Genomic DNA, 23,896 nt, shown 5'->3' on the forward strand with positions numbered 1-23,896 from the left:
AGTGCGCGTGGTACAACCACAGTGAGTGCGCGTGGTACAACCACAGTGAGTGCGCGTGGTACAACCACAGTGAGTGCGCGTGGTACAACCACAGTTTGTACTGCGCTTATTGCTGTCAAGTCCATTCCAACTCATCAGCCCCACAGGGAAGGGTAGACTGTCCCTCCAGGTTTCTGTGACTGTAAGTCTTTACAGGAGTAGAAAGCCTCCTCTTACTCCTGCTAAGTGGCTGGTGGTTTCGAATCACTGACCTTGTGGTTAGCAGCCCAAAGCATAACCCATTATGCAACTAGGGCTGGTCTGCCTTAAGACTTTATCCCTTTTCAGCATCACACGTTCCAGCGTGGCCATATAATAGTTTGTTTTCTAAGTAGTATAACTATTTCTAGCTTTGGTCATCTTTCTGGAAGTCTTCATTTTGAGCCTCTGTAGGAAGTCATTGTCAAATGGATAGAGAAGTGACACAGAGTGTTCACGATGATGACGCTGAGGAGTCAGGTGTGTGAAGTGCAGAGGAATACTGACATTTTACAAACTTCTAAGAGCCACTATTCTTTTCTTCTGAACTACTTGAAGCCTCACTTCTTATAATTCACAGCCTCTGTTTGAAAGACTCTAAAGAAATCATGATAGTTCTTTATGTGTCTTGCTCCTTTATAAGCAGAGTTGATCTTTTGCAATAACTCATACATAGGAGCATTTTTTTCCCCCAAAAGAGCTAGATTGGATGAAAAGTTTCTGTCATTAAGCCTATATATTGCGTATTTTGAAACATGGTTCATACCTGACAAAATTGCTTCTCAATGTTCTTGTAGATGAATAGGGTCTAAAATAAACACATACTGTCACTCTGATTTCAGAAATGAAATGTTAAATGAAAGGAAACACAGCCAAGAAATGACCTTTCTCTTCAGGAGGAGCGTGATGTTGACCCCCATTGCCAGTGTGCCTCTTGTTCTCTAACTGTTCTGTTTCTTCTTTGTGCTCGCCTTCCGTCAGCCCTGAGCCGGGGTGTTTGCTTCATATTCCAGGATTGCAGTTGCTTCATGGTGTCCCATCAAGTCCTCTGGTGACACCAGGAGTCTACACTTTTAACTAGCTTTTTGGTTTGTTTGATTTTTTAGCTATTTCCTATGCCCACCTGTATCCCAGGCATTTCTTATGTCCACAGCTATACATTAAGGAAATAATTTTTCTTCAGTGATTTGATCTGTGCTGGCCTTATTCATATATCCACCAGTTTCTTCAACAGACTTGTGTGTATGTGCCATACTCTAGGCGTTGTGCTAAGTAATAAAAATGAAGACATGTCTGACATGGCCTTTGCCACAGGAATTTTCAATTTGGTAAGAGAAAGGAGCTGTGTATAAATTGCCAAATGACCAGAGGAGTACAGGCACATGTGTTAGACTGGGTCGACTATAGAAACAAGTCCAGAGACACTCATAAATGTATAAGGAAGAGCTTTATATCAAAGAGTAATTGTATATTAAGAAAATGCTCCAGCCCAGTCCAGATCCTAAGTCTGATATTAGCCCTTAAGTCTAATACTAGTTCAAAAATTCTTCTTCAGACTCCCACAGTCGTATGCAGTGGTGCAAAATGCAGAAAGATCAGAGACTGGTGGGTGTAAAGGCTTATGCAAGCATCTCAGTGCTGATGTGGTTCTCCATGTGGACCCTCTAACTCGCTGAGTGTCTCAGCAGCAGGAAGGTGAAGCAGAGGAAGAGTGTGGCCCACCTCTAGGGAGAAGAGAGGAAGTTCCTAGTATCCTCATGAAGAAGGCCACACCCCCAAGGAGGCATCATCAGGCTGTGACCTGATTGGCAAGTTAGATTGCATCCCTATACCTATTTATTAAGTTAACATGAGATTATTTAACTACCACCGCAAGCAAGTGTGAAATCAAGGATGTTCAATTTGACTGTGTAAGATGCTTGACATAAAGAAATGGGACATAAGACTTAAAAAATAAAGAACATTGGGAGATTGAAAAAGAAACTTTTCTTCTTTGAGAACGTGGGGCCTTGAAATCCAAGCTAAGCCATTTTAACTTTGCTCCATGTTGTTGTTAGGCGCCATCGAGTTGGTTCCAAATCCTAAGGACTCTGTGTGCTATAGAGGGATACACTGCTCATTCGTGCACCGTCCACACAATTGTTCCTATGTTTGAGGCCATTGTGGTACCCACTGTGTCAGTCCATCTCACCAAGTACCTTCTCTTTTTCACTACCTCTCTATCCCAAATGATCTTTTCCAGGGACTGGTCTCTCTCCCGACATCACATACAAAGTAGGTGAGATGAAGTTTCACCAACTTTGCCTCTACGGAGCATTCTGGTTATACTTCTTCCAGACAGATTGTTGGCAGTCCACGGTACTTTCAATGTTCTTTGCCAGTGCCATAATTCAAACACATCAGTTCTGCTTCTGTCTTTCTTATTCAGTGTCCAACTTTCACATGCTTATGGGGCATTGAAAAATATCATGAATTGCAAGGGTCAGGCACACCTTAGTCCTCAAAGTAACCTGCTTGCTTTTTAACACTTTCAAAGAGGTTTTACACAGCAGATTTACCCAATGCATAGCAATGCATAGCAAGTCATTTGATCTTTTGACTGCTGGTTCCATGAACATTGATTGTGAATCCAAGAAGATGAACTCCTTGATAATTTCAGTCTTTTCTCCATTTATCATGATGGTACCTGGTGGTATCTATTGGTCTAGTTGTAGGATTCTGATCTTCTTTACTTTGAGTTATAATTCATAATGAAGGCTGCGATCCTTGATCATCTTCAGCAAGGACTTCAAGTACTCCTTACTTTCAGCAAGCAAAGTTGTGTTATTTGCATATTGCGAATAAGCCTTCATCCAATCCTGATGCCCCATTCTTCTTCATATGATCCATCTTTGTTTGATAGTGAATGGCAATGGTATGTTCTTTTAAACAAGTATATAGTTATATCTATGTTGGTTTTCACCAGTATCTTTTCATTTTTTCCCATCAGGAGCTATAGAGGGGTGCATAAAGATGAACAGAGCACAGACCTCCCCCTTGAGTAATTTATATGTTTCAGGCTTACTTGGCTTTAGAGTCACACTCTGCAAAGGCACTTGTAATCAAGATGCTGGGTTTAATTTCAGAACAAACTTTCCTAATGTGTAACTTTACACACGATCTTTCAGGTTTTGGTGTTTAGCATTTGACCTTTAGCCTTAATGCATGCACTCAGTAAGAGGGTAGATATTCCCTGATGCCTAATTGCTCACTGCTGGTCAGTCCTTTCTGATATTTCTGTCTTAACTGTAACATTTTTCATCAAATTCAACTAGTTATAGAATATATAATTTTCTACATAGTACAAGTATTTATAGTTAAAATAGATGTTTAATTATTTTACATCTGTGTAATATCCATCACATTCACTTTCTAAATTTGTAAACAAGCTCTTCTTAAGCAGAAACATTAGATTTTTTTCTTCCATTTGAACTTGTATTTACACTTATTCCACATAATTTTATTCTAAAGTAATATAGTTTTGTTAAAAGGCCTTTATTTTTTTAATTTTTAAATCATTTTATTGGGGGCTCGTACAACTCTTATCACAATCCATCCATCCATCCATTGTGTCAAGCACATTTGTACATTTGTTGCCTTCATCATTCTCAAAACATTTACTTTCTGCTTGAGCCCTTCGTATCAGCTCCTTATTTTTCCCCTCCCCGCCACTTCCCCAAATGAACCCTTGATAATTTATTAATTATTACATTTTTTCATGTCTTACACTGCCTGATGTCTCCCTTCACTCATTTTTCTGTTTATCCCCCAGGGAGGAGGTTATATGTAGATTCTTGTAATCAGTTCCCCCTTTCTACCCCACCTTCCCTCCACCCTCCTGGTATCACCACTCGTTCTGAGGGGTTCATCTGTCCTGGATTCCCTGTGTTTCCAGTTCCTATCTGTACTAGTGTACATACTCTGGTCTAGCCGGATTTGTAAGGTAGCATTTGGATAATGATAGTGGTGGGGAGGAAGCATTTAAGAACTAGAGGAAAGTTGTACGTTTCATCACTGCTGCATTGCACCCTGACTGGCTTGTCTCCTTCCCACGACCCTTCTGTAAGGGGATGTCCAGTTATCTACAGATGGGTTTTGGGTCCACACTCCTCACTCCCCCTCATTCACAATGATATGATTTTTTTGTTCTTTGATGCCTGATACCTGATCCTTTTGACAGCTCATGATCACACAGGCTGGTGTGCTTCTTCCATGTGGGCTTTGTTGCTTCTCAGCTAGATGGCCGCTTGTTTATCTTTAAGCCTTTAACACCCCAGACGCTATATCTTTTGATAGACAAGCACCATCAGTTTTCTTCACCACATTTGCTTATGCACCTGCTTTGTCTTCAGCGATTGTGTGGGGAAGGCGCATCATGGAATGTCAGTTTAGTAGAACAAAGTGTTCTTGCATTGAGGGAGTACTTGAGTGGAGGCCCAATGTCCACCTGCTACCTTAATACTAAACCTATAAATATATGCACATAGATCTATTTCCCCATCTTCATAAATAAATATATTTACATATGTACATGCCTGCATTTAGACCTCCATAAATGCCCTTTGCCTCCTAGTTCTTTCCTCTGCTTCCTTTTACTTTCCTCTTGTCCCACTATCATGCTCAGCCTTCATTTGGGTTTCAGTAATTCCTCTTGGTTACATTGCCTTTTATCGAGTCCTACCAGGCTCTTACACCCTCCTTGCCACTGATTTTTGATCACTTGTTCCCTTGTCCCTGGGTTTGTTAACACCACTTCCTTTCCCCCACTTTCCCCATTCCCATGTCCCCTCTGGAACCATTGGTTCCATTGTTTTCTCCTCCAGATTGTTATCCTGCCTATTGTATCTAGATAGACCTGCAGAGATAATAATATGCACAAAAACAAGACAGAGCAAAACACAACAACAACAACAAAACAATGACCAATAAAAGCCTGTAAATAGTTCAAGGTCTGTTTGTTGACCTTTAGGAGTGCTTTCCAATTGAGTCTGATGGGGTGCCACGCTGTGGCCCCAAAGTCTATTTTTGGTATTCCCTAGGAACTTCCTTGCTCTGCTCCCTTTTCTGTTCTGCTGCATGTAAAAGGCCTTTATTAATAATCATCCTCTAACATGTCTAATTCTGCAAAAAGGTTCATATATATATATATATTTAAAAATTAGTTTTTTTTCCTGTGACCATGTCTCTAAATGTTTAAAAATTATTCAAGACTGTCATTGTGATTATCTATACATAATTAAAACAACATAGTTATTATTTTAAATAGTTATAAATATAACAAGTAAAGTTACGTTGGAAATATACCTCTTAATGGATGGGTAGAGCTCTTTTCTTCATAGTTCATTAATTCATGACTGAGTAATTACTTGCTGTTAGAATGAAACAGGGTTCAGCATCAATTCTATTATTGTTTTGGGTTTAATAGATATATGTACATAAATAATATACACTTACATAAATAAGTAGATACGAATGAGAGGAGCTTTGTAACAGCAATACTGCTCAGCTCTTTAATCCTTTTGAGTTATATGCTGGGGCTTCAAAAGAGTTCCTGGAAAAATCAAATGAAAAGATAAATCTTGAATAACTTGGAGAGACATTTCATGATAGCAAGATTTAGAGAACAGTATGAAAAACCCTAGCAAGTTAAAGAATGTTTTGAAATGGTGTGTATGATAGAAGAGGGTGAAGCCTTGACAGAAAGTTAAAATAGGACAAAAACAAACCACATTTCTTCTCATCCTCTGCTGGTGACACAGATGCTTTCCCTGAGAGTTTGAAATCAAACCAGAGCAGCACGGAAGCTTTATATCCAAAAACTGACCCAACCCAGGCCAACGCAAGTAAATGGATCCAATGCTAGCCGAAGGCCTCTTCAAACTCACGGAGCTGCTGGTGGATGAAGCAGGAAGACTAAGGGGAAACTGGGCGATCACAGACCTGTGGGTGCTGAGTCCTGAGGATCCAAGGTCTACAAGATTATGGCAGGATGCTACCACTCCCAATTGTCAGCACCCTGTATGGGTGTCAACCCCAGAGTCGGAACCCATGCAGGCAGGCAGGCAAAGAGGGCCAAGCGAGTGAGAGGAGTTTCCAGAGTCTCTCTCATAAAACGACCACACCCACAAGGAGGCATCATCAACTTGTGACTTGACTGTGAAGCGGACTCCACCCCTAGCTCCACACAAGCACCCAAATTGTTAATAGTATTAAACAAGAGTATGAAATAGTAAAACAGAACCAAGTGGAACCATTTAGTCATGGAAAATAGAATAGTTGAAGTATAGGATGGAATTATGTAAGATAATAGTAAAGTGAATGCATCTGAAATGATTTAAAAAGCTAGATGATCAGATTTTCAGAACTTTACAGAGGAAGTTGAGAAGGCTATACGAATTGGAAATATAGAAGAAGAGCTAAGGCATATGGCAGGCATCCTCAAACTATGGCCCATGGGCCATATGCGGCCCACCGAGGACATTTATCTGGCCTGCCGGGTATTTTTGCCCCATTTGTTTTTTTACTTCAAAATAAGATATGTGCAGTGTGCATAGGAATTTGTTCATATATTTTTTTAAACTATAGTCCGGCCCTCCAACGGTTCTGAGGGACAGTGAATTGGCCCCCTGTTTAAAAAGTTTGAGGACCCCTGGCATATGGAGTTTGTAAGAATGATGTGAAGGCAACATGACCTCCTTTGGCTTCACAAGGAGAATCAAACTCATTAGCTCATGTCTGATTCTTTTTTTTTTAATCATTTTATTGAGGGCTCTTAGAGCTCTTATAATAACAATCCATACATAATTTGTATCAAGCATATTTGTAAATAAGTTGCTATCATCATTTTCAAAACATTTTCTTTCTACTTAAGACATTGGCATCAACTCTTTTTTCCCCCACCCTCTCACCCTTGTGAACCCTTGATAAATTAAAAATTATTATTTTCATATCTTATACATCTGCTGTCTTCCTTCACCCATGTTTCTGTTGTCTTCCCGTGTGTGTGTGTGTGTGTGTGTGTGTGTGTGTGTGTGATATGTTGATCATTCTGATTGGTTTCCCATTGATGCCCCTACCTTTCCCTATTCCCGTGGTATCGCTACTCCCATTATTGTTCCTGAGGGGGTTATCTGTCCTGATTCCGTGGGTCGAGAGCTCTTATCTGTACCAGTGTACATGCTCTGGTCTAGCCAGATTTGTAAGGTAGAACTGGGGTCATGATAGTCAGGGTGGGTGGGGGGAGGAAACATTAAAGAACTAGAGGAATATTGTGTGTTTAGTCAGTGCTATATTGCACCCTGGCTGGATCGTCCCTTCCTTGTGACACTTCTGTGAGGGAATGTCCAATTGTCTGTAGATGGGCTTTGGGTGTCCACTCCAACACCCCTCATTTGCCTCGATAGGATTGTTTATTTTGGGTCTTCTGATGCCTGATAGCTGATCCCGCCAACACCTCATGATCACACTTTGTTGCTTCCCTGCTAGATGGCCGCTTGTCTAACCTCAAGTGTTTAAGACCCCAGTCACTATCTTTTTAATAACTGGGCACCATCAGCTTTCTTCACTGCATTTGCTTATGCTCCCATTTTGACTTCAGCGATCTCATCAAGAAGGTGAGCATCACAGAATGTCAGGTTATTAGAACAAGGTGTTCTTGAGTTGAGGGACAACTTGAGTTAGAGACCCAATGTCCACTTGCTACCTTGATACTTAACCTATAAATATATGTACATAGACCTATATCCCTATCATTATATATTAATATTTTACATATATACATGCCTATATTTATACCTCTATAAATGTCTATTGCCTCCTAGTTCTTTCCTCTTTTCCTTTTCCTTTCCTCCGGTCCCACTATCATGTTTGCCTTCATTGGGCTCTCAGTATTTCCTCTTGACTATTTCGCACTTGATCAACCCTACCAGGCATTCTATAACCTCCTCGCCGTTGATTTTAGATCTCTTGTTGTTCCCTTCTCCCTGGGTTTGTTGGCTCCCTTCTCTCTTTCCTCCACCTCCCCCTCTCCCCTGTGCTCCCAGAACCATAGGTCCCATTGTTTTCTCCTTTGGATTGTTTGTCTTGCTTATCTTCTATAGATAAGCATGGAAAAAAACCAAACAAACAATAATGAAGAAGAAAACCAGGCTTATAAACAGTTCCAGGTTTGTCTGCTGACCCTTATGAATGTTTTCTGATCAAGTCTGATGAGGTGCCAAGCCCTGACCTCTGAGTCTGAAGTCTATTTTTGGGATTCCTCGGGGACTTTGTTGCTTTGTTCCCCTTGCTGCTCTGCTGCGCTCCCTTCCTATTTCGCTCTGGTGTGGGGTGAAGGTGGGGTGGGTTGGTGGTGGTGAAACTGGGCAAAATTCCCACACTGTTTTTGGTGCTGTCCCCTGCAGCTCTGTGGGTCAGTGAGGGGACGTCATGTCTCAAGATGGGGCCGGCCTTATGGTCCTCTCTGTGCCTTGGCTGCCCTGAGCAGGAGTGTCATCCTCAGGGCTTGGTGGACCAGGATGCAGTTCATTCTCTCTCTGTCTCTCTCTCTTTCTCTCTCTCTCTCTCCCCCTCCCTCCCTCTCCCTCTCTTCTGGAGAGGCGGTCAATATAGCTGTGATTGGGGCAGACCCTGTGCCTGATTGAGAGGCTGAGATCAGATGTGCCTTTACCCTCCAGTTATCTTTACCAGTTTTGACACCAGGGCATTCTTTGCTGCTTTGTTGTTTTCAGTGAAATGGCCACCCACAACTCACAAATAATACTCATGATTGTGGGACTTATTGGGGGGAAATTAAGAGCTTATGATTCAGTTTCAGAAATGCTCATGATCCAGTTCCCCTGATCAGGCCATCTCTCTCAGCCAGGAGGCTCCTTGACCTCTGCTGTTCTCAGGCAGTGTTATAAAAATCCTTTGGTACTGCTGATAAAGGCTCAGAGGGAGCTTCATTCTCTGATAGGCCTCAGCGTGATGGCCCTCAGCTCTAGCCCAGGGCATCAGTAAATTTAGTTCTCCCAATTTAGTGCTTGGAGACACCCCACTTCACAAGTGAGTCTTCTGGCTAAAGACACTCGGCTTTATTCACTCCATGGGCCAGGAAGCCCACAGCTCTGCCTCCTGCTCTTGCGCTTGCTCGTGGTTACACAGCTGCCCCACGCCTTTGCTAATTCTCTTGAGTCGGAGGAGATTCATTGTGTAAGCATCTTCTTAAGGTCCAAAGGACATGTTCCATTCTTGGCTCTTCTTTCTGGATGGTACTGCTATCCCTTCATTCAAAATTGATCGCCACATTCATGTACCAGGTTTTGTCCAGTCACAACTAACACTGTAATAGCCCCTCACCATCTGATCAGCATTTTCCCTCATTTAGGCAAAGAGGAAACATACCAAATCTGCCTGGCCCCACTTAGTCACTTGGTGAGAGTTACAAAGATTGTGGCTAGAAGAGCCATGTTTAGGAAATCACTGCATCACCAGTTAAAAGCAAACTATGCTAAAATGTTTATAGTACCGTTCAAAGGGGGAGATAAATAAAGATTGACAATAGGAAATCTTTGAAGAAATAATGGAGATAAGTACTTCTGAATTAAAGAAATAAGACCCCTTTTGCTATAAACAGACAATGGACTACCCAAAAGTAGAGATAAAGAAAAACTTACAAGTAGACAAAGTGGAATTTAAGAACATGAAAAATCAGAGGAACTGCTAGAAGTTCCCTAGCAGAGAAAGATACAAAAGAAAACAGGAGTCACAGTGGCATTTACCTTTTCATCAGCAACATTGAGGGCAAGAATAAGTGGAATGATATTTTAAATGTATTAAAGGAAAATTAATTTCCAAACTAGACACATATATATCCAAGTTATCAATCAAATGTAAGGGCATGATCATATTTTCAAAATTACAAGATCTCAGAACATTTGCCGCACAGAGCCACCCTTTTAAAACATGGTGAGTTACTTAAATAAGAGGAAAATAAAACCCAGAAGATATTGCAAGAGATGAGTAAAGTGAGGGTCTTTAAATACCTTGGTGAAGTTTGTTACACCATTAAAAAAACAGACCAAAGAAAATAAAGTATGTTTATAATAGCACAGGATTAAAATTTGAGATCGTATCACATACCAAGATGAAAATATAATAAATGGGAAATATAGATATCAGGCCTTTTAAAGTAAGAAAGGATTAAAAAGGAACAAAGAACAGAACAAATTGAAATAATAAACCTAAATGGTAGAAACAAGTCCAAATATAGAAATAATTCCAAGTAAGTAGATTAAAATTTTCTGTTAAGAGACTGTCCGTTTTAATTTTTCATACATTACACCTATATTATTTACCAAGAGCCTTGGTGGGGCTGGAGGTTCATCATAGGACTGTTCGCCCACCACAAACTCAAGGGTTCAAACTCGCCAGTCACTTTGGAGAGAAAGCTGCTTTTCTAAAGGTTCACAATCCTGGGGCCCTAAGGAGCAGTTGTAGTCTTTCCTGTAGGATCTCTATGACTCTGCACAGACTGGATGGCAGTGGCCTACAGTGTTTCTGAGAAGCACACTTGAAGCATAGGGATACATACATACATATTTAAATAATACAGATGGGAAGGACATAGCAGAGAAACATTAATCAAAGGTATTGAGATTAATATCACTTAAGTATAACTAAAGACAAGCAGATCATCAGTAGGGTTTAAGAAGGCCTCTTTAGTGGGGGACAGGGAGAGTACAAGAATGGAGAAAATATACTAAAATTGATTGTGGTAATAATTATAAAACTCTTCTTGATGTTTTTGAAATATTGAATTATATATGTGGATTTATGTCCCAGTAAAACTATAAAACTTTTTATTTAAAAAAAAATAAAGTCCCTTTATAATATTTAACTAAAATATATATCATAATTTAATACATGTGAAACTAATAAAATATACATTATTAGTTATATATATAATTCGCAGTCACAGAGAGACACTGGCAAATTCACTGTTGTGGTATGAGATTTTAATGCACTATTTTCAATTATTGATATATCAAGCAGAGACACAGGATATAGAAAATTTGAACAAGTTATCATGCTTAGCCTTGTGTACATATATGTAATCCTGAATCCCACAAGTGGAGAATACAAATTTTTCTTAAGCACATGTACATGTAGAATGTTTACCTAAATTAATGCCTACTAGCCCATGAATTTCACATAGATCATCTTCTTTAACAATACACTATTAAGTTAAATGTCAATAACAATAAGATAAAAATATACATATCTCTAGAAATTAAATTGCATGCCCTAAATAGCTCATGGGTTAAAGAATAAATGCTAATGAGAATTTTTTTTCAAATCCTTAGCACTGAATGATAATGAAAACACATTATATATCAAAACTGTGCAATGATGCTTTTATATAAACTTAAGGTCTAAAATACTTAGGTTAGAAATGAAGTCTCAAAATTAATGATGTTTATATCTGATTTTTTAAAACCTTATGAAAAGCGGCAGTACATTGTCTGAAATGATGCTGCATATGAGCCTCTCGGGTGGGAAGGCACTCAGAACACAACTGGAGATGAGCGGCTTCTGTAGAGGAGAGTCGAGCTTAACGACATGAAAGGAGAAGGGCTTTGGGGACCGTTTTTGTTGATGTACCGATTCAAACTGAGAAGAAACAACTTTAAACATCCATGAATAATTAGAATACGGACTGTACAAAGTATGAATCCAAGGAATTCAAAAGTTATCAAAATGAAATGGGGTTCATAAACACATTAATGAGCTGAAATTGAATGGTACTAGCCATTTTGAATTACACAGTCATTTGGTTTACTATGCTAGGAATGAAAAATTAAGGAGAAATAGCATCACATTCATTGTCACAAAAGAACATTTCAAGCTCTATCCTGAAGCACAAGTGATGTGATATATCCACCTGCCTACAAGGAAAACCAGTTAATATGACCCATTCAAATTTACATGCCAACCATTAATTCCAAAGATGAAGAACTTGAAGAATTATCTTGAAGAACTTCCTCAGTCTGAAATTGATCAAACATGCAGTCAAGATTTACATTTAACCTCCTCCCCTACGGGATGGACAACAGGAAAGTGGGTGAAGGGAGATGTCAGACAGTGTAAGATATGACAAAATAAGAATTTATAAATTATCAAGGGTTCATGAGGGAGAGGGGAGTGGAGAGGGAGGGGGGAAATTGAGAAACTGAGACCAAGGGCTCAAGTAGAAAGAAAATGTTTTGAGAATGACGATGGCAACGAATGTACAAATGTGCTTGACACAATGGATGGATGGATGGATTGTGATGGGTTGTATGAGCCCCCAATTAAATGATTAAAAAAAAGATATATTAAAAATTACTTGTGATTAGAATGTGAGAGTTTCAAACAAAGGAGGGTCAATGATTAGAAAACACAGCCTTAATACTGCAATTGAAGCTGGTGATTGCGTGATAAAACTTTGTAAGACCAACATCATCTTCACTGAAATGCCTTTTTTCAACAACATTAACTGTGACTATACACATGGACTTCACTAAATGGAAGACATAGGAATCAAGTAAACTACATGTGTGGAAAAAGGCAGTGAAGATCGGTAGATGCCATCTCTTTAGTCATAGCAAGGCCAGGTGCTTACTGCAGAACAGACCATCAATTCCTCATATGCAAGCTCACATTGACACTAGAGAAGCAAGTTCACAAGACCCAAAGTATGACCTGGAGTCTATCCTATCTGAAGTTAGAGATATCTCAAGAATAAATTTGAAGCAATGAACATTAGTGGCTCAAGATAAGATGAGTTGTGTGATGATATCAAGGACTTCATGCATGGAGAAAGGTAAAGGTCTTTAAAAAGACTGGGAAGAATCATTAGACCAAAGTGGATGTCAGAAGACACAGAAACCTACTCATGAATGTAAGAATAACTGAAAAGAAAAGAGTCAATGATGAAATAATGGAGCTGGACAGAAGATTTCAAAGGTTGGCGGAGAACAGAAAGTAAAGTATTATAATGAAATGTGCAAAGACCTAAAATTGAAAAATCAAAAAGGAAGAACACATTCAACATTTCTCAAGCTGAAAGAACTGAAGGGAAACAATTCAAGCCTCAAGTTGCAGTAGTAAAAGGTTCTACGGGCAAAATATTGAACAATGCAAGAAACATCAAAGTATATTAGAAAAAATACATGATCACTTTACCAAAAAGAATTAGTTGATGTTCAGCCATTTCAGGAGAAGGTAACATACGAGCAAGAACTGATGGTACCGAAGAAAGAAACCCAAACTGCACTTAAGTTATTGATCAGAAGCGTGGTTTCAGGAATTGACAAGAACCCAACTAAAATGGTTTAACTAGTGGATGCAGCCCTGGCAGTGCTCACTCATGTCTGCCAGCAAGCGTGGAAGACCCACGGGAAGAGATCCCCATCTCTGCCCATGCCAGAGAAAGGTGATACCACAGCACGTACAAACTTTGAACAGTATTAATATCACACACGAGTGAAATTTTGCTGAAGATAACTTAAAAATAGTTGCAGCAATGTATCAACATAAAGTCAAGCTAGAGTCAGAAGAAGCCGTAGAATGCGGGACATCATTGCTGATATCAGGTGGATCTTGGCAACGATATTTATCCACTAGAAAGATATTTACCCGTGCTTTATTTATTACACAAAGTCATCGGACTGAGTAGATCATAAAACATATCCCCCTGCCGCCCCAAATTGGGAAATAATGGGAATTCCAAAACATTTAATTCTGCTCATGTGGAACTTGTACATCGACCAAGAGGCAGTTATTCAAGCAGATCAAGGGGAGAAAAGGTTATATCCTTTCACCACACTTATTCAGTCAGTCTGCTGAGCAAAAAAATCCAAGATGATGGGCTACATGAGGAACTCTGCACAGGATTGGGGAGACACAGTAACAACTTATGATATGCAGATAATGCAACCTTGTTTGCCGAAAGTGAAGAGGCCCTTGTTTATGAAGATCAGAGACAACAGCTGTAAATGTGGATCACATCTCAGTATAAAGAAAGCAAAGTACCTCACAGCTGGTCAAAAAAGCAACATCGCAATAAAGTTTAAAGTTGTCAAGGAATTCGTGGTACTTGAAACTGACTTAACAGTAGGTAATAGCAAATGTCCAACTTCAATGTTCAGGAAAAGCAAAACAACAGAATAGACCCACATAACATACTAGGGAAGGTATCACTCGTGATGAAAGTCAATGCTATGAAATAAAGGAGCTCAAGAAGCTTAACATTTGGTTCTTTGAAAAGACCAACAAAATCGATAAATATTTGCACAGTTCATCAAAGAACAAATACAACTGAAACTCACTGCTAACTCATGGTGACCCTACAGGGCAGGGCAGGATTGCCTCTGTGAGTTTTCAACTCTTTGCAGGGGCTACAGCCCCATTTCCCCTTGGAACAGGTGGTGGCTTCCACCTGTTGGCCTTCATCCAATCGCCCAGTGCGTAACTACTGTGCCACTAGGACCCCTTAGGGACACACAGAAAAGCAGAATAAGCATCACGTGGAAAAGGAAAGCTAGTCACAGATAAGGCGACATTGACAAAGACAAGAAAGAGAGGAGACTACCAACAACTGTATGCTGGCAAACTTTAAAATGTAGTGAAAATAAAAATTTATTTTCCCAGGAAAAAAATTCACAAAACTGACTCTTCCACATGGAAAATAATTTTATACATATTTAGAGGACTTTGGCTTTTCGATGGTTGCAGTCTGTGAGCCTCCCTGTGTGCTTTGTGTTTGAATGGACAGCATCTTGGAGAATAGCGGCTACCTGACAGGTGACTCAGACTGGGCCTTGCTGAAAATGACGTATTTGAGTTGGCAGAAAGGCATGGCAAGGGCATTTTAGGAGCGTAAGTGGGCTGATGATGAATGGGTGCAAACAAGTTAGGAACTGTGAAAGGTGGCAGAAAAAATTGATTTTCTTAAAACAGAACTATGTGGAAGAGCTACAGGAATTAATTGCATAATGATCCTCATTCACCGGTAGGTACCACCAGTCCATACTTAATGTTTGTTTGTTCTATCACACACAACATTCTCTACTTTTTCAGCTACCGAGTTCAAGAACTTATTGCAATAGCCACACAGAACCCACCATGATTAAGGAAGTTGAGAGGTTAAAATGCAGGTGAGAAATGCTCAGGATATGGGCATTAGATTAAGACGAAGTTCTTTCAAGCCTACTAATAAATTCCCAAAGGACATGCCACTCCACTTTAAACCTCAACCCAAAGATATGTACCTTCAACTGTGTGGGTCAGTGAACCCGGCTCTCTGAATTACGTGTCCAGAGGCACCCCGCTCCACAAACCAGCCTCCTGTCCCAAAGCACTTCTTCCATCAGCTGGGAAGGCCACCACTCGGTTCCATGCTTGGGCTCCTAGTTACACTGCGAGTGCTCCTCTGACGTTGTTCCAGCTGTCTTCTGGATCGAAGAGGTCCGCTGGCCGAGGCTTTCAGGGTCCAGAGGACCCACTCAACTCCTGGCTCTTGCTGCTAGTAAGATCTCCCCTTCTAGCCCCTAAGAGGGATTTTATCTGCAGCAGGAACTATGCAGGCATGCACAATGAATTCTGCTAACAACTGAATCCCATCAGAATCACCACTCCCCACCCCCAACACACACCACCACTATCATACCTCTTACCCAGACATCAGGAAAAGGTGTTTGATGGGAGATACAGAGACTCTGGCTAGAAGAACCACATTCAGTAATTTGAAGCTCTGCAGTGCCCTTAGCCACAACTAGATCAAACTCTAAAATTCCTCCACAGTGTACTCAGTTGTTAAAGTGCCCCTTTTTGTAGTCGTCAGTATTGCCAACAGTGATAGGTAGGTTTATTGTGCCAACCTGGCCAATAAACACATGTGGGATTAATAAGGTCACAGTTTAATTGAAAGGCAAAGATAAATGGCTCAGCGAGCCTCACCTTTCAGTCTCTTGCTCTCTGATGATTGGACCAGCGTGTGGGTGCCTTAGCTAGTTCTCTACCTCACTGTGGGATGCCCAACCAGTGTACCATGTTGCTATAGTTTGAGGTACCTTCGAGACCTGCTTCACCACTCTGCTGGTGTTTACACTACTTGAGCTGGGGACTGTCAGACCGTGTCATCTGGTTGACCGTTGGTGACCCACCCTGCTGTTAACTGCCTGTGGCCAGACTGCCTGTATTGCTCTACAGAAGACTCAGCTATCTGCTTCCTTGACTTTCACCCAGCAGCTCCTGTGAGTTGAAGGAATGCCAGTGTATTAACTGTCCCATGGAAGTGAGTTGAACTGAGCCCTCTGTACTGCTCTGTGGACTAATTAGCTGTTTATTTCTTCATTTTGCATATATCTATAAAATCATGTGTCCTGGTTTTGTTTCTCTAGAGAATCCTGTCTAACACACCAACAATCGTCACTTCAGTCCAAAACAAATTAACTTATAATCACTCCATAACTGGACCCATACCTGGATGTGTGAGCTGAATCTACACGTGATCTAAACTGTTTCTAACAGTCTGAGTTAGGAGCAAAACTACTTCAGGCAGGAAAGAGCCCAGGTGGTACAATGGTTAAATGCTCAGTTGCTAGAGCTGAAAGGTCAGAACTTACCCAGCAGCTCTGCAGGAAAAAGAGTAGAGATCTGCTCTCATAAAGATTACAGTCTAGGAAACTCTGTGGGTCTTCCTTTGGACAAAAGTATTGTCAATATAAGGCAGTCAATTTTGGCATGGTGTAGTAATTTATAGAAAAGGACAGTTCACTGAATCAGCTATAATCAAGCCACCACATTACATTTAAATCTTCCAGTCTTGTCAAACATAAATCTTGGACACAGCGTTTGACTAATCAACTGAATTCAGATTTTTCACTTACACATGTCGATGGTATATAGACTTACCCTTAGTGCTGAACCCATTAGAATTTAGACATCTCCTTTCATTCTTCCAGCCTCTCTAACGGCTCTCTCACAGGAATCCTGGTGGTGTAGTAGGTTACAAGTTGGGCTGCTAACCACTAAGTCAGTAGTTTGAAACCACCAACTGCTCTGTAGGAGAAAGATGAGGCTTTCTACTCTTGTGAATGGTTAGTTTTGAAAACCCACAGGGCCAGTTTTACTTCATCTTATAGAGTGACTATGGATTGGAATCAACTTGATGGCTGTGAGTTTGGCTTGGGTTTTGGTTTTTGTTTTTAATCATCTTTCTCAGAACAGCTACTTGAACAAGGTTACGCTCTTGGGTTCCAAGGAATTGTCTTGTAGCGTGTGCTGTGCACAAGTGTGCTTTCGATCCTGAATATTTCCATTGCCCTCAAATGTGAGCATATTATTGTCCTTGTATTCAAGAGTTAGGAGTTACATCAGCACAGGAAGTGTGTCCAAAGGGTATCAGAAGTTTTGCTCTTTGTTCGGCATTGTAATTCCACGTGACTCTGACTAAATCTGGGATAATGTATTACTGAAAAATGTACGAATACTTTCAGTTATCCAAACTGTTTTAACACCAACAATCCATTTGTTAATAATAGGGCAATAAACTTTCTTCAGCAAGACCCATCAATGTACTAGAAATGATGAAGGAGTGGAAGAATAACCCAGAGAGTGACGAGGAAAGCCCCGTGAATCACAAGCAGAGCAATTATTCTATTCAAGAAGGGTTGCAGGTCTTCCCACCTCCGTTGAATTCCAGGGACACTTCATTTGAAGAAGAAAAGGAAAAACAGGTACGGGCAATAAGCAAAAACGGGAGCAATTGTACTTCTCTAACGTAAAATAACTCACAACATTTGGGACACTTACTGTAACTGACTTTTTTATTGTTAATTTTTAAGAAGGGACCTGATTTATGGAGTGAGTAAGGTTCTTGCTTGCCTTGTAGACCACCATATCAGCTATGGCCCGGATGTTTTCTATTCAGTGATTTTTGTAGAGCCAGGGGTTTAAAGGAACAGATAGTAAATATTTTAGCCTTTGGTGGCCTTATGGTCTCTGTCATAACTGCTCAACTCTGTTGCTATCAAATGAAAGCAGTCATAGCTAAATAAATGTGTGAATGTGGCTGTGTTTTACAAAAACAACAAACTATTTACAAAAAGAGGTTCCATGCCAGATATGACCTGTAGTTTGCCAAATCCTAATGTAAAATGTTTGTGCATTGGTTTGCCTAGATTTAAGATGCTTGAGTCCCCATTAAACTTTATTGGTTTATGATTAAAATTATTGTATTTTAACAGGCCATGTATATGACTTGAAACAGTTTTACATGCTACATAGAAAAATATATTATCTATTTTTTTCAAATTTATCGTGATAAAAGTCTATAAATGGGTTTCTCATTTTATTTTATTAGATATGAATACATATTATACTTTTTGATGAATAGAATTTACTAAACTTTTTATTAATTCTAGATTATGGTCAATTAATTGGATATTTACCCCAAACTTTTTAAAATTTTTTCTATGTTTATAGAAATTTTTTCTGTATTTATTTTTTTCCTGTCGGAAGTCTAATGACATGGATTTAGCACTTCTTTAATAATTGAGCATTTCCCATCGGGGCTGTGTTCGCCTTAGGGCGACTCAGACTTCTTGAGAGGAGTCGCTGCTGGGGAGCGAGGCTGGCAAAGTAAGTCCTAAGCCAAGCCCGAGAAGGGGTGGAGCTGCCGAAAGGGACATGGCAGAGTGAGCTGTTTGCCAATTTTCATTTACGAGTTAGGAATTTCTTCATTTACTTGATAACAAATGCCTTGATAACAAGTTTAACACTTAGTGATTCAGATTTTAAAAATAAGCACACTTGTTACCATAACCACTCCAGTTAATAATTTTTAAGTATTTAGCAGCTATGAGTACTTCATATTCTTTCTAAAATAACATCCTGAAAACCTGTTTGTATTTGTTTATCCAACATACTGTGAATTGTTTTTCTATTAGCTGACTTTGTATTTCATACATATACATGCAGGCATATGTGCATACACATATCCACACGATATACATTGGAGTTTCCAAAACTGTCAAAAAGACACACTCACGTATAGGCATAAGCATACATACATATATGTCTCTGTACACACATGCACACCTATACATACACACATACACATGTTTTCTTTCATAGTCTTCAGATTTATTTGTGTTTCTCACTGAACCTGATGTAAACTGTCCTTGTGAACCACAGAGTCTTAGATTGGTGCTGTCTTCCATCTTCTTTCCCATTGCTCTGTCACCTCTCACTCAATCACAAGTGATATGATTTGTGTTATGAATTGAATTGTGTCCTCGACAGAGATGTATCAGAGCCCTAACTCTGGTACTTGTGAATGTGACCTTGTTTGGAAAGAGGGTCTCCAAAGATTTCATTAGGTAACCTAAGGTCCTACTGTAATAATGTGGGTTCTAATCTGATCTGAATGCTGCCTTTATAAACTGAGAGAAGAGACTGACAAAAGAAGAGGGGCCAGGTGAAAATACAAAAGTTGGATGAGACAAGAAGGGATATTCCTCCAGAGACTTAGAGAGTATGACACACTGACTTGAATTTCTAGTCTCCAGAAGTTTGAGACAATACATTTCTGTTCTTATAAGCTTCCTAGTGTGTGATATCCTGTTATGACAACCCTGGGAAACTAATACAGCTTGCCAGGCTGTTCTTTTACTTCCAACTAGGGAACAGAAAAATGGAATTTGGGTTGCTTATGGCAGAAACAATCTATATAAGAATCTAGACTTCTTTGCACCATATGGAATACTTTTTCTCAATCACAACAAACCAGCTGGGTCATGGACAGTCACTGAACATGTTCAGGAAAATTTTGGAAAACTATAAATGCTATAGGAGGAATTCCTGAAAATGAAATAGAAGTTTGCTTTAGATGTCCTCTAAGGAACTCTCTCAGGGTTAAATATTAGAAAGAATACCTTTATAATATCTTAACTAATACATTCCTACAAAAGAAAGTATTACCACAACTTTATTTGGAACATTTCCCTCAACAATGTTGCTCCTTAAAATGAACAGCAGAAAGAAAATTACTTCTCATGCACTTAGCATATTAAGTTTTTTCATGATAAGTAGATTTCATTTTACTAAAGTTGAATTTGTTCTTAAAACTTACTTGTGGAAGAATTCTGGGAAGAGGATGGCATAAGCAGACCGTTGTCCCTCACCCTCCACCACAAAACCCAGGAGAAATACAATAAGGAAAGGGTTGTCAGCCTCGAGGGACTGCACCTTGGGGAACTGCAGACAGAAGAACCAGCAGTGAATCATACTCTACAGGAAAATTGAGTCATGATCTCTGCCCCTTCCCAGGACATACGGGCTACCAAAAAGCAAAATAAAACAAAAACTTACTGCCATTGAGTTGGTGCCAACTCACAGTGACCCTTTAGGACAAGGCAGAACTGCCCCTGTGAGTTTCCAAGACTATAACTCTTTTCAGGAGTAGAGAGTCCCATTTTTCTCCACCAGAGCAAGTGGTGATTTACAGCGGCTAACCGTACAGCTAGCAACCCACCTTATAACTACTGTGCTCCCAGGGCTCCCTAACCACTACACCTCCTAGCTTCATAATGAGATAGGACCCCAAGCTTGTGCTCTAAAATTAATAAGGAAAACCTCCCCAGGGGCCCATTCAAAGCCTGCCAGCACCTCCCCCACTCAGTTACTATCCACCATAATGCTGGGCCCCTGCAGTGGAATCTGCTCACGTAGTCAATACTTTACCTTCCTTTCTGCTTCCCATATCTCAGGCCTCTAATAAACAGGGCAGCCCTCTCTAGAGGTCATTCTGGGTCTCTCTGCTTGACACTACTGATTGATGACAACTGGCTGAGGCTGCTTTGTGTAGGAAGCAGGCAAACATCTTGAAAGAAGGCTAAAGAAAAGAAAAGAAAAAAAGCCAAATAGAAATATTGCAATTGAAAGGAGCAGTAACTAAAATGAGAAACACAGTGAAAGCATTTAATCAACATTCATTCAAGAAGAAGGAAAACATCAGTTAAATTAGAGGATAAGATAATTGAAATTACAGAGGCTGAAGAGGAACAAGAATGGAGGCTTAAGAAAGTTTAAGCTTTGGTGATCACAGTTGATGGAATTATGGGACAACAGCAAGGAACCTAATATATACATCAAGAGGATTCTAGAAGTAGATGAGAGAGAGAGAGAGACCCCAAAATACTTGAAGAAAGAATGACAGAGACATTTCTAAGCTAGATGAAGGGCATAAATCAGCAAATCCAAGAATATTAAATACCTAAGTCAGTATGAACCCCAAAAGATCTACACCAAGATACATCATGACCAAGCTCTAAAGAGGAAGGATAAAGAGAGGAATTTGAAAACAGTGAGAGGGACGCAAACAGCTGCCTACAAAGATCCATCAATAGGATTAAGTGCTGATTTCACTTCTAAACGTTCAGAGGCTAAAAGGGAATGGAATGATCTATTAAAAGTTCTGAAAGAAAAACCAAATTTATTAACCAAAATACTATACCCAGCAAAACTGACTTCAAGAATGAGAGTGAAATTAAAAAATTCCCAGACAAAGAGAAGCTGAGAGAGTTCATATCCATCATATTGATCCTACAAAAAATACTAATGGGTGTTCTGCAGTGGAAGAGAAAGGACAGAAATTAATTCAAAGCTGTACACAAAAAGTAAGATCCCTAATAAAGAGAGTTGCATGGACAAGTATAAGAGCTAGTATTAAGGTATTCATGTTTGATAGTTATAATTTTTTGCTCTTTATGCATTTTAATTATAAATTTATAAAAAATAAGGATAAATTTTTGTTACAAGGTATGTGGAATATAAAGATCTAATATATAGCAAAAAAGGAGGGGAGTGCGATACAGAATTTCTTTTGTTACTGAACATAATTGGTGCTAATTTATCCTATAAATATAAATTAAGCTGTTAGATGTAATATTCCTGGTAACCACTAAGAATATATCGAAAAAACGTAAAACAAAGACAACTCAAATGGCTCTTTTTCAGTTCTCTAGTACTACTGTAACAGAAATACCTTTAACAACATAACTTTATTTTCTCACAGTTTAAAAGACTAGAAGCCTAAACTTAGAGTGCCAACTCCAGGAGCAGGTTTTCTTTCTGTTTCTTGGGTGTTCTTGGGTGTTCCCAATACAGGGACCTTGGGTCCAAAGGACACATTCCAGTTTTAGATCTTCTTTCTTGGTAGCAGTAGATCCGTTGAGTCTCTAAGCACTCATTTAATGTCTTTTATAGCTCAAACTAGATTGAAACAAGATACAGCCTAATCCCATAAATTGTATTCTGCCTCATTAACATAGCTCTAACTAATCCTGCTTCATTAATATCACAGAAACTAGGGTTTATAATTGGATAATTAGGTCAGATCACAAATGGAAGAGAATTGTGTAATACCGTAGGCTAGCCAAGTTGGCATATATTCGGAGAGAACAAAGCTCACTACAATAAATTAACAACACAAAAGGAAGCAGTCTAAAGGACAGAAAGGAGGGCTTAAGACTCCTAAAAAAATGGAAGTAATAAGTCACTTTTTATCAGTAATTACAGTGAATGTATATGGACTAAATGTGCCAATCAGTAGGCTGAGAGTGGAAGAATAGATAAGGAAACATGATCCAACTTTATGCTGTTTGTAAGCCATATATCCAAGGACACAAATAGGTTGAGAATTAAAGGATAGTAAAAACATTCCATGAAAATGCTAACCAAAAGAGAGCTGGATTGATGGTCTTAATACCAGCCTGCAGTGCTGTGGATTGCTACACATAACACTTTTAGCTGTGCTCTTTGTAACTACCACCAAATGACTTAGGTGCTTATGGCCCACCAAGGGAAGCTTGCTAATAATGTAAATAAGGGGCATGGTAAGTACGCTTTTGGGGCTGAGACCATGCAAATAAGATATATAGAACCCTACTGTGGGGATTGGTCAATTTTGCCATCTTTGTAGGCTTACAATGAGCCATACTAGAGGTAGAAGGAGGATTTTACTACCATCACAGAGAGGGGCCCAAAGTAGAGAGTGTTTTGGATCTGAGATCCTTATGCCAATCTGCCTGGATCCAGGGGGCAGCTTTGACATTGGGGGCAGCAAGAGGCAACAACAGAAAGATGGTGGCAACAGAGGTGGCAGAGCCAGGAGACTGGCAAGAAGCCGAGGGGTGGGCTTCTTGGCCCACATAGTGAGAAAGCTGAGCAGAAGCTTTGCTGGCAGAGTGGAATGATTCTGGGCACTTATCTGGGAGCTAAGTTAGCCAACCCATAGAGTTAGAGCTGACTGTCTTCAGGACGAGGCTTCCTGGTGGACTAGGGTGTCTTTGGGCACTTGATTGGTGGAACTAAAAGGGTTTTGAAATTCTTATCTGTACAGGACAGGGGAACCAAGGGACTACATGGTCAAGAGGCCAAGGGCCAAAGAGGAATATGTTGGTAGGTGTAGTTGGATAGAGGTTGTCAATTTATCCTGAGCCACTTTTGATCCTGAACTGTAACCAGTTTCCTGATAAACTTCACCATCATGAATGTTGTGTCTGTGGCCATTGCAATGAATGGTCAGACCCAGCAGAGAAGTAGAGAGTGTCATGGGAGGGATGATTGGTATAAGAATTGGTATGCTTCTTCCATGTGGGCTCTGTTGCTTCTGAGCTAGATGGCCGCTTGTTTACCTTCAAGCCTTTAAGATCCCAGATGCTACAGTGAACCCTCGTTTATCGCGGTTAATCGGTTCTAGACCCTACCGTGATAAATGAAATTCCGCGAAGTAGGATTCCTTATTTGTAAA

General features: G+C 39.8%; 1 protein-coding gene across 1 annotated transcript in view; it reads left to right on the top strand.

Moving 5' to 3' along the window:
- STK33 (serine/threonine kinase 33) overlaps positions 1 to 23,896 on the top strand; it is a 222,361-nt gene that overhangs the window by 173,795 nt on the left and 24,670 nt on the right. The window contains exon 12 of the mRNA XM_045290987.1: positions 17,625 to 17,819. Within this exon, the coding sequence (XP_045146922.1) occupies positions 17,625 to 17,819 (195 nt within the window). The remainder of the gene's footprint in view (positions 1 to 17,624; positions 17,820 to 23,896) is intronic.

This window comes from Echinops telfairi, unplaced genomic scaffold, assembly GCF_000313985.2.
Source record: "Echinops telfairi isolate 266 unplaced genomic scaffold, ASM31398v2 ScPeMD7_60;HRSCAF=208, whole genome shotgun sequence".
NCBI classification, from domain to species: Eukaryota; Metazoa; Chordata; class Mammalia; order Afrosoricida; family Tenrecidae; genus Echinops; species Echinops telfairi.